This window comes from Megachile rotundata, chromosome 6, assembly GCF_050947335.1.
Source record: "Megachile rotundata isolate GNS110a chromosome 6, iyMegRotu1, whole genome shotgun sequence".
Lineage (NCBI taxonomy): Eukaryota > Metazoa > Arthropoda > Insecta > Hymenoptera > Megachilidae > Megachile > Megachile rotundata.
Window position 1 is genome coordinate 9,681,980 of NC_134988.1, and position 12,470 is coordinate 9,694,449.

The 12,470-nt window shown below is 37.7% G+C and overlaps 1 protein-coding gene across 2 annotated transcripts in view; it reads left to right on the forward strand.

Moving 5' to 3' along the window:
- The window catches only part of crp (transcription factor cropped), a 178,499-nt gene extending 166,029 nt beyond the window's left edge, over window positions 1–12,470 (forward strand). The window contains exons 4-6 of one of the 2 annotated variants that reach the window (XM_076532754.1): window positions 266–531; window positions 1,228–1,742; window positions 2,058–12,470. In XM_076532754.1, coding sequence (XP_076388869.1) covers window positions 266–531; window positions 1,228–1,742; window positions 2,058–2,403 — 1,127 coding nt within the window. In that variant the 3' untranslated portion in view covers window positions 2,404–12,470. The remainder of the gene's footprint in view (window positions 1–265; window positions 532–1,227; window positions 1,743–2,057) is intronic. The other variant, XM_003703181.3, reaches the window with a different exon arrangement.

Here is a 12,470-nt window from a genome sequence, read left to right on the forward strand (position 1 = left end):
CAGTCAGCCATTTTGTCAGTAGTCGGCCATTTTAAAATACTTGAAACTAACCTAACTCACCACATAAAAATGACACACTCCACTTTTTATAATACCTAAAATTGTGATTTATGTTTTGCACCATATTTCCATCAGTTTACATAATCCTACCCCAACATCACATAACATTCGAATACCTATAATGATCGAAAACACGATGTTTCTGTCACCGCAATGTTTAAGTAGTTAACGCAACACGTGATTTAAGTTCGTATTAAAATTTCAGGAGGAGTCGTGGTTAGTCTACCCATGCACGTTAGCGAAAGCGGTGACGAAGGATTGGGCAGCATGTCCCCAGAACCGTTGTCGGTAATAACGGTGACCACAGAGGGACATTCCGTGGTCAACAGCGAGGTGGTGGAGCTGAGACGACAGTTGGAAAGAGAACGTCACGCGAGGATGCACCTAGAGAAACAAATGAGAGCTATACAGAGTCAACTTTACCCGGAAAGATTTCGGGATAATCAGCTGATCACTTACCAACCACACGAGGTACATATCTTCGTTAACCTTTCACCCGCTTCAAATATGTGATCACAGGTCTTATGTGATCATAAGTCCTGATTTATGGTCACAAGTTTAGATATTTTATCGTAAGTCTTGATCTATGGTCACAAGTTTAGGTATTTGACCATAAGTCGTAATATATGATCACCTGATAAATGATCGCTTGATATATGATCACCTGATAAATGATCGCTTGACATATGATCACCTGATAAATGATCACTTGATATATGACAGATCAAACTTAACTACATATTCATCATTCGATGCTACTAAAATAGAAACAGTGAAATGGAACAGTTTTAGCATTTTTTTAATTAAAGATACCTGGAGGCATATTCACAAGGTGTCTTTATTTAAATAAAAAAATATATGAATGTTATGCAAAACTGTTTCGTACAGAACTTGAATGATAACCACGGGTACCATACTTAATAAATAACTTGATACATTGCATAGGTAGCATACTAAGATGACCTTGAAGCACCCTATGAAGGTCATATAACAATTTTTAACAAATAACATCTCTACCCGAATCGATTCTTTGGAGCATCCTAAAGACTATCAAATTTGAGTTTGACATTGTCCTACTTTTTCACATAGACCCAAAGGATCGATCCGAGTAAAGAACACCATGCAACTTTGTTAAAAAAGTGTATTTGTCACTGATCATTGTTACAGATAGTTAACGATCAGTTACGTTGGTTAAAGTACTTGTTGAACGTTGAATCAATCCCGAAACAGGTGATCGAACACACGGACAACGTGATCGCTCAAGAGACCGAGGAAGCTGTCGCCGCTCTTCAAGTAGTCTCCGTGGTATCCTTGCCACCGGTTGGTTCCACGCAAACCGTGGAAACGTCTAGTCCGGACCCAAGTTCACCGTCCCTGTCTCCGCAGCCTGCCGACATGGTATCAGAGGAGATCAAAGAGGAGGAAGCCGGATCGGAGAATCCGGAGATGGTCGGGTTCAATCCAAGCCAGGTGTTCACCGCGATCGAAGAACCGACGACCGCGGATTCCTTTTCATCCAGTCACGTCACGTACGCCGCTAGTATAGGGGATTTCAAGAATCAGTCACCAGAGTACATCACCAGCAGCCCCACCAGGCCGTTTTCACCCGACGCGGAGCCGCAGCGGTTATCCAGCGTCTTGGAGGCGGCGATGAAAGCGGAACCGAAGGTCGAAGTTGAGAGGTGTGCATTCTTAAAACTGCGTTTATAGCGAATTATAGCAGAATAGTCTTATGTAATTGTTATATAACTGGAATGGTTTTGTAACTTTCGAGGTGTCTTTTTGTTTTCGGTATATCATTATAAAGCTGCGTTTAGCAGTGTTATGTAACAAGTTGGTAGATGATAGTTTTACAGTCGTAAATATGAATCAAGTTTCTAAGTTTTCATATTTCATGTAACATCAAAAAGTTATATAGTTCATTATTCTGACTTTGAGAATCGTTGAAGAGATCACTGTAGAGCAAGTGTATAATAAATATTTCTATATGTTTGTAGGTTGCCATCGCCATCGAACACCCTGGACGATGGTTCTCCCCAGGCGAGGCTGTACCTGGCGAACACCTCTCGACAGAACCTGGAAACGATCGTTGAGGCGATCCGCCATCTCGAAGGCGACCATCTGTTCAGCGACGAGCCAGCGCAGGACGTGCCCCTGGCTTTGACCAACAAACAAGCGAGCGCCGTGGCCTCCAACAATAAATCGTCCAGCACGACGAGCAGCACGACGACGTCGTCGCAGACGGTGGCGAAGCAACGGCTGCTCCAAGCCGAGTTCCTCCAGTTTCACAGGCAACAGCAATCCCAACAGCGACCTGGCGTGATCGTGGTGAAGCATTCGTGATCGAAAGGCGCGTCGCGATTAGCAAACTGAACGCGAGCTCACCGCGGCGAACTCGCCTCCGCTCGAGAGTAACGAACAATTGCCGCGACGCGGAGCAGAGGCGTCGAAACGGGAAGAAACGTAGCCCCTGAAGAGTGCGTGTTACGTAGGATCGGATGCACAAGGATTACTATCTTTCCGCGACACACAGTTTACGTTCTCACCGTGGACACTCGAGTCGGAGGCTCCTTCGAGGAACCAACCAGGCTTCCTCGCGTTCGGCGTGGCCACCGGCCGATTCGAGTCGGTGTCCGGTCGGTGTTTTCGTATGTTCCTACTGCCCGGTTGTCCGTCTTCGTTTCGTCCCGACACCGTTCCTCGACAGGGTCGTCATCGCAATCGAGTTTGTAAACGGTCGCGGTTGAAACGAAGACAGAGCTCAACGTCGAAGCTCGCCGCCGAGTCGTCGATACGTTTCCCTCTCTCACCCCTGTAAACCTCCTTTCCCTCGTCCGATCCCTTGTAAAATATAGTTTTCCTCTCGATTCACACCGTCGAATCTCTTCTTTCTTTATTCGAGAGCTCCCTCTTTCGAAAGATTCTCCTCTCTACCCTTCCCGTCCCACCGGATCAGACTCCAACAGCAGCGCCCCCCTTCGAGAGGCGGGCTACTTCTCGTGTTACGAGGCAGGATTTTCGTTTCTTTTTTCTGTTTTTTTTTTCTCTGTAGACTTAAGGCGATTTGCTACCACGATTAAATAATTATTCCTAGATCGTAAGGCTGCGTATGCTGTATCGTACCGATGTATACACGCGTACACACGATATATACGTATATAGACGAGAGACGCGTTGTGGTACGCTCCTCCCCCCAGAACCCCACCCCCTCGCGAAAGTATATATATAAATTTATATATACATATATGTATGTGTGTATAAGTGTATATGTATATATAATGAACATAAATACTTATTTACATTCTTTTTTTACATTGTTACGAAAGGACAAAAGAGCATTCGTGGAGAGGATTTTTGTTTTTCGTCGCTAGCAGACAAAGAGAGAACCGAGAGACGATTACAGAATCGAGAAAGACCGCGGACGCGGTACATGTACCCATTACGCATTACATATGTATATGTATTAATATGTACGTACGCGTATCGTGCACACACACACACACACGCCGTCGCATGCTTAATATTTGACACACATTAAGATGCACCGATTCAGCGAGGTCGCGACGCTTCGAAGAGGCATTTCTTTCGTTGGCCCGTCAGAGAGAATCAAAGGACGAGAGAGAACATTTTCGCCGTTTAATCTGTGCCAAATATCGAGTAATCAGATTTTTGTTCCTTCGTAGTTTAGTAGATAGATGGCAGGCGCCGTGATCGGCAGATCGGTACATCAGGCGTGAGACGAGATCGTTCAACCCCTTTCGCGATTTATCCGGCATGCTTCACGACGCTTCGTCGGCTCGCCAACTTTTTCTATCGCGCGTACACTTTTTTAACGACACCAACCCCCCAGACCCCTTCCTATCCCGATCTCAAAACAAATATGAAACGCAGAAGGCTGAAACACTGGGAGCAATCGCCGCCCATCCCCCGTTTTTTGGTGATCCTCGCAGGACACGTTTTTCTACGCGACCACGTCGAACGAGCGCACCGTTTTAGGCGTTAAGATCGAGATTCGGAGTCGAAGATTTTTTCGTGCCTTTCGAGGGGAGGAACGATCGTTTCGGCAGGGTCGAACGAGATGGACTGATCGGCCACATCTCTCTCTCTCTTTATCTATCTCTCTCTCTCTCTTTTATGTTACGCACCGACATTTTTCTTCTTATTTAGAATCATTCGACGCGTTTTGGAAATCTCTGATGATCGATATATGTAGAGAATGTGCCAATAAAATGAATACAAAATATTTACCCCTTGCCTTCCTTGAATCAGTTATCTCAGGGAGAGGTAACCTAAAGATTTTATCAGGAGTTAACTCGAATTTCGTTTTAAACGAATATTTCTGCTTTCGGTTACAGAAAATGAATAATCTGTTTAATTGGTAAGGCAAGGAGTTAATATCGATAAAAATATGACCAGTGTTGAGAGCCATTTTGAGCATTCGTCATGTTTAAAATGGACGATGTAATAACCTAACCTACGTTTGTTTTAACTGCGAGTAATAAAGGATATGTACGTTTTGTGGACACATTCTGCATCGTCAATATTTCAGGATTCTCAGTATTTACGATACTGAAACATTGGTAATATTTGCGCTGGCATATCGTGAATTTTGGAATTTGAAGGTTTGGGAAATTGGAAGTTAAAAATTTAGTAACTGGGTAACTAGAAAATACGGGAAGCATTTTGTAGTTTAAAAATGAGAAAACAAATGAACAGTTTCGTAATTCCAGAATTGGTGAATGTAGGAAGTTTGAGTATTTGAAAATACTCAAAGTCAGTGTCTAAAAATATTAGTACTGAGAATATACTCCGGAGGATCTTGAGATATTGCAAATATATTGATCCTCTAAAATCTCCATTACGACAATCGATGAAAACGGACTGATATCACCGACGATTAAATTCTCCTAAAATCAATAGCAGGCATTGATCTTTCTTTTCTATTTTCGAACGATGCGCGTATGCGAATATGCCTATGATCGACTAAGTTTCAGGGCACGCGTTCATATACGGACAAAGAACGAAAACAGGCATACGGTTAAGCGAAGTTTAGTTAACGTTTAGCGTTTATAGATAACGTAGGAAGTGTTAGCCAAGTACACGATCGAAATACAACCAAGTTATTAAATATTGTCTATCGGTATGATAAATGTGAACGCTAATCCGTAATTGTACTGTGTGTATATAAACTACTATAGCGACGTTCCGAGGAAACGTACGGCGAAATAAGCTTTCTGCGAAAGGCGAAAAAAAGAAAAGAAATAGAATGGAACGTTTCTTCGTACCTGTGGTTCTCTCGCGACAGACAACTTTTTCTATCACGTGTTCATCGTTTTTCTACGATTTTCGACGTTTTTTCCGCTCCGTTTATCGTGACGCGACCAAATATCGAGGCAAGCAGGTACGAAACAACTTTCCGTGATTTTCTATGTAGGTAAACTTAAAATTCCGCAAAAAAAAACAAGTGTAATTAACGAAACTTTGATATATTATCGTACTTTTGGGTGAATGGGCCACCAAAAATTGTTGATCTTTTTCTACGTATAGTGTTCGACGAGTCTGAAAGTGTTTCAAGAAAACTTGTTTTGCTATTCGTTAGCAAGTTATTTGTGAAAACCGTTTTTAATCAATCAGATCACTTTGACGCCATTTTATTTATTGATACAACATACCTTGTCTATCTTATTTAAGAATAAATTTTTTTCTCAAGTGTAATGAAGAAACCTCTATAAAAATTGTTCTTTCTTTTTTTATAAGAAAACTCTTATTACTATGTATTATAGTATGAATCTTCAATAGAAAATCAAATTGATTTCTGTAGAAGTACTTTGCACTTGAGAACAAAAGAAAGGAAAATAAGAAAGGATGACATGAATGAGAATTAAGGAAAGAAAATGTATTTAACTTGCACCAAAATGTTTGTCACAAGACCCCGTTTAAAATCAGTGACTCCTAGCTAGACAGAAACCAATATGGCGTCGAAGTAACCTGACGTTAGTTTTAAATAATGCAAACAAATAACTCGTCGAATGCTAAAAGTATCTGTAAAGAAAATTCGACAACTTCTGGTCTCTCAAAACAGAGCCCACTTTCGAGAAGATCCTTTTTAAGGATAACGCGTACAAATTGCAATCTCGATGTCGATGTTCGCGCGAGGACGCACGAGGGCCTAAGAAGTCGAGACGCGAGTTTCCCATTATTTCGTTTCTACTTCCGTTCTTTCATTTTCTTTTTCTATGTACGCGTAAAAAAGAATTTTGAATCTCGCCTTTCTTTGAAACTTTCTTTTTCTTGCTTTCCGATTAAACCGCGTGTATGCGCGCGATCGATCTCCCCTCTTTCGGCTCCGAATGCGTGATCACGCGTACAAGACAAATTTAAAAATAATTCTCGACGCGTCATTCGAACTCTGTACGAATCCCGAGAATCGTTATCGAACAGAACCCCAGAGCTTAACAGAGTACCGTTCTGTTCCATAATTTAGACGTTAAGCTAATTCGTATGTAACGACGATTAAATTCGATACCGTGTTTCTTCCTGCAGAATTGTTCGAATTTCTCCGTTGTGAATTTAATCGTCGACGCGGCGAGTAACGCGTCGGGATGTAAAAATATTTCAAGCGCTTCCATGTACACGTGGACGAGCGTTACGATGTATACGAGAATATTGCGCGCATACATTGCGTCTAATTATTAAGAAGAAAAAAAGCAAAAAAAACTATACAAACACATCATGCGTACGCATTTACACAGAATTACTTTTACGAGCATTTAGACTCTACGATTTTAGAGAAGAGCCTTAACCTTCCTAAGGCTTCGTGCAACTCGATCGGAAATTGTTCTGTTTTTCTCTCTCGTTTCGGACGATTTTGTGCGCGCGTATATGATAAGGAAAAAGAAAAGAAAGAAGCGAAACAGTTGAGACGAAGCTCTTAGGGATGCTAAGATAGACTGTAAGTTTGTGAGCTAGTGCGTGGATGGGCCCCGTCATGCTTTTCTTCCCTAAAACGCGTTCACTTGTATTTTGTAAAAAGGCTTTAAACGAACGGAATTCCATGCCTGGTTCATTTTGTATTTATTGGTAGTAGGTAGACCAGTAGAATTATAAATTTCATTGATTTCTGGAATACACGTCGGCGTAACAACGATTAACGTATATCTTTTTTTTTCTATGAATACCAACACAAAATAGATTCGAAGATTTTCTTCGTTCACCCAGATTTTTCAATTTGCACCACGTACGGGTCCAAAGTTGAACGAGAAGAAAAAAATATAAAAAACATAAAAAAAAAGGAGAGAGAAATAGAGTGACGAATGAAAAATGACGGATTTTCGAGTGGTGCTTCGGACGAGAATTATTTCGAGCGCGAACAAATGAATTAGGTGTAGTTCGACTGGGGATGTGGAGGCTAACTATGAATGAGGACAATTTTAGGGGCAGGAATTTTACACTATTTTTTTTAGTGTGATTTGGAGACTTTTAGATTTGGGAAGGTTTGATTTTTATGGAATTCTTTGGATTTCTTAATTTACTCATTTTTTAATTTTTTTATTGACAGATTGTTCAATTGTTAAGTTGTCAAGTTGTCAAATAAATAAATTGTCAAATTGGTAAATTGTCAAATTGTCAAATTATCAAGCTGTCAAGTTATCAAATTGTCAAATGATATAAATTGTCAAGTTATCAAATTGTTAAATTGTCAAGCTGTAAAGCTGTCAAGTTGTCAAATTGTCAAACAGTTAAATTATCAAATTATGAAACTGTCAAGCTGTTAAGTTATCAAATTGTCAAATGATCAAATTGTCAAGTTGTCAAGTTATCAAATTGTTAAATTGTCAAGCTGTAAAGCTATCAAGTTGTCAAATTGTCAATTTATCAAATTGTGAAACTGTCAATTTATCAAATTGTGAAACTGTCAAGTTGTCAAATTGTTAAATTGTCAAGCTGTCAAGCTATCAAGTTGTCAAATTGTCAAGTTATTAAATTGTCAAGCAGTCAAGCTGTGAAGTTGTCAAATTGTCAAGCTGCCATGTTGTCAAGCTACCAAATTGTTAAATTGTCAAGTTGTCAAATTGTCAAATTATCAAATAGTGAAATTGTTAAATTGTCAAATTGTCACAGTTGTCAAGTTGTCAAATTGTCAATTTATCAAATACTGAAATTGTCAAATTGAAAAATCATAAAATAGTAAAATTGTCAAGTTGTCAAATTGTCAAATTGTCAATTTATCAAATACTGAAGTTGTCAAATTGAAAAATCATCAAATAGTGAAATTATTAAATTGTCAAATTATTAAATTATCAAATTGTCTAATTTGCAAATTATCAAATTTTTAAATAACAAAGTTTCTAAATTACCAACTGATTAATCTCTAAATCTCAAACATTAAATTCACCAAATTTTTCAAATTCTCAAATAATAATTTCTATGTAAACATGCAATATGTAGTGACATATCTTCCCCCACAAAATGTCGCCATTTTCTCTACAGTAGCCTACAACATCCCCAGTCCAAAACGGAAACAGGAAAAGGTACAATCGAACAGCCACTTCGGAATTCGTTTTCCCGGTAAAAAAAAAACGCAAAGGACACCGTTATCACCGCGACAAGAACCGAGGCTCGGTTTTTTTCTTTTTTAATCGTTGACTATATATAAATTATATATACATATATATATAGAAAATATATACACGAAACAATGGCTCCTATAACTTCTTTACACTTCGCGTCAAGAGAGGCGAAGGAAAAAACGAATAAATGGTAAACTTAAAGGAAAAAAAAAACACTGGTTGCTAGGGAAACGCTATATAAGTAGAAGAAAGGAGGATCGAGAGGAGGATGTCGAGGAAGAACGAGATAAAAATAAAAAAAAGAATCCTTTTAACGTTTAGGCGAGCGTGGCTGTGCGGATAGCGAGTGACTATGAATTAAAATTAGAAAACGAGAAGTTTATTGAATAAGGATAATTTTTCGTTTGTAACTCTTTTCGCGGCAAATGGCGACTGAAAGCCACCCCTCTCAAAAAAAAAAAAAAAAACAAAATACAAATATTCTGAAAAGAACGAAATTCTCGCGTACAAAGTTTCGAAAAGGAGAGAGGGTAACGATCGCACGATTACCGTGATTATTTTTCTATCACGCTTCCGGTCGCCACGTGCCCGAAGAGAACCTTCGGATAACAAGAAAGAAGTACACTGTGCATAGCGTTAAGTCTAAGGGTGATAAAAATGCGGCCACAGTGTTTCGCGTGTGTCGAGAGAGATAAATGTGCGAGGTTTGATCGTCGCGAAAGATAAATCGGAGAGCAAAATGGTAGATAGCGTATCCGGAAGATCGCTGGTTCCGGAAATTCTTGTTTTCGAGAACAGAACTGAGTAGCGATCAGGAGGAGGGGTGCGAGAGTGAATATACTGCGATTTGGTTTAGCCTGTGTGTTTGTAATTCGTAGATCGTTTCTGTTTTTTTTTTCTTCTTGTAAAATATAACATTCTTTTTCTCTTCTTACGAGGTTCGGAAACTCTACGCTACGCGATCTGGTTGGGCATTATTCGCGGTTTTGAACGAACGTTTCGGAAATTTTAATCGTGGCGATCTTGTGAAGATCGATCGAGACGATGTATGTAATTAGTTGCACCGTCCAATGTAAAATCGTGAGATAGAGACGAAGAAATAATGCTAGAAAGATCGCAAAGATTCGCGAAGGGGACATTGTAACAGTATTATCGGTAGGAAGATTCTTTTTTTATCGTTTATCGACTGTAAATTAGAAGTCGCAGTGAAACCTCGATCGATGTATGTTATTTATTGTTAATTTTTAGAGGTTGTGCATCTTCTCTTATTTTAACAAACTTCGGAATCAGAAATTCGAATCGAAGCAGTAGTCTCAAGTCTCGCTATATGGCCCTCGAGCAAATAGAGTCTCGCTATATGGCTCTTTAACAAATACTGAAGACTATATAAACATAACTCCTTTCATTCAGTGATACAATCATTTATTTAACTGCTAAATTTATAAAAAACTTACTAACTTAAATTTTGTTCTTTTCATTTGTATAAACATAAAAATTAAAAAAATGGAAATTTGTAAAAATTGTAAAATTGTCAAAAAATACACAGAGACATTTACAAAGTAATTTTGCGGTTAAAATGTTTAAAAACAAATTTGACCTGATGTCGAAATTTTGAAATAAAAATTGAATACGATCCGAAGTTTGAGGTTTTAAAAAATTTGGAAGTTGCACAGCCTATCCGAAAAAGTAGCTTCTTATTTTACGGAAACTAACAAAGACTTTTAATAAACGTTAACGAATCGTGACAGTTCAGACATGCGATATCGAATTTTTCGTTTTTGTACTTTTTAATTATTGATAAGCGCTGCGAGAAGTTAAACTAAGTATGTTATCCGTTGTTAAGACTACTATATTCAGGTCCAGTCTTTTATGATTCACGCCGAAACTGTTCAGAATAAAAGAGCATACAGAAAACTACAAGTTTAATTTTTTAATTTTTACTCGATAAATATTGAGGAATCTCGAGGTTTTACTGCGACAGGAGCAACGAGAGGTCGTCGAAAACATTGAAACGTTCTGATGGGAAATGGAAATCGTCCGAATTTTCATTAGATATCCGTTCAATTGATAAGAAGAAAAAACAGCGAAGAGAAAAGAAGAAAAAGTTCCTCAAGTTCAAGCGACGTTTGCCTGGCGCATTTGCATTTCCGGAAAAGAATGCCTTTGCACGCGGTAAACGCCGCCTGCATCAAGTAAACACAGACTGCCATTGAGTTGAATGTACTCGTTTGTAATCGATTCGCGTAACGAAAGGGAAGAAACTGATAAAACAGCCCACGTGTGTGCGCGTGTACGTGCGTGTACGATGAATGAGTGACTAAAATCGTTTCGTTGATTTTTATCATTTATTACGTAACGGCAACCTGCATATTTTTAGGAGAAATCATTGATTCGATCGATACGACATTTTGTGCGATTTTTATCCGGAATTTTCGGCGCATTTGTATATTTCTTTATTATTTTGTTATCGTTCGGAGGTTACTGTGTCGATGGATCGATAATCGTTCAGATGAATGGTAGCGATTTTATCGTTAACGTCTATTTATTTTTTATTTAAATTACAAAACGGATACATGAGTTTGTTTAGGTCTTTTTATTTGAACTTCGAACCTAACCTTAACCTGATGCAGAATTTTATTGTTCATATTTTGTTTGAACTTGAAGTTTCATTTGATGTAATTTTGTAAGTTTATTGCTTGAATTTATTTATTTTCACTTTAAAGGTATCTTAAGATAATTTTGTCGTTTGAAGATATTTATTGTGAAACTTTGAACTTGCAGTCTAACCTAACTTGATACACAATGTAATCTATACACAATTTAAAATCTATTCATTATTGTCAAATTTTCAACTTGGAGTCTGACTTGACTTGCTACAAAATTGAATTCCCTAAAATCTGTTCATTATTGTCAAACTTTAAACTTGAAACCTAACCTAACTTGATACACAATTCAAGATTAAAATTCTATTTATTATTGTCAAGTTTCCAACTTGAAGTCTAATTGAACTTATTACAAAATTTAATTACATAAAATCTGTTTATTATTGTCAAACTTCAAACTTGCAACCTAACCTAACTTGATACACAATTTAATATTTAAAATCTGTTTATTATTATCAAATTTTCAACTTGAAATATCACTTAACTTGTTACAAAATTTAATTACTTAAAATCTGTTTATACTTGTCAAACTTTAAACTTGCAACCTAACCTAACTGATACATAAATTTGCTATGAAGGTGAAACTTCAAACCTAACCTAAAATGATACATAACTCCATCATTCAGGTTAGATTATCCTTGTCTAAATTTACCCTAACCTTAAACACAATTTTAACAGTAAATTCTATTAATTTTTAAAAGAAGTTGCTAGTTTAATTAACTCGATACAAAGAATATTTATAAAATTACATATTGCACTCATAAAGTTAAATATTGTATTTAACTTATTTAATGTATTTTAACAATATCTTAACGATATTATCGACATTTATCGATAACAGCACCTCTGAACGTCGAACGCTCGAAACATTAAATCACGATTTAATACTTGATTTTCGAAATCGCACAACGGAGAGAATACTGTCGTAACGATATGTCTCGTTCTCTTTTATTTTCTTTTCTTTTATTTCGATAAACTATAGATAGTTTGTAAGAATCTTAGAATTCTTAAGATTTGGTTTTGTAATTGATACCGCATCAGGGGAGGAGGATGATTCCTCGAACGTTTTCTTTTTTCTCAATTTTATTTATTTCTTTTTCGATAACGATTATTTCTGTTAACACGTTCGCGAAACGGAGAGAAAATATGAAAAAAATAAATTTGCAATGGTACAGCA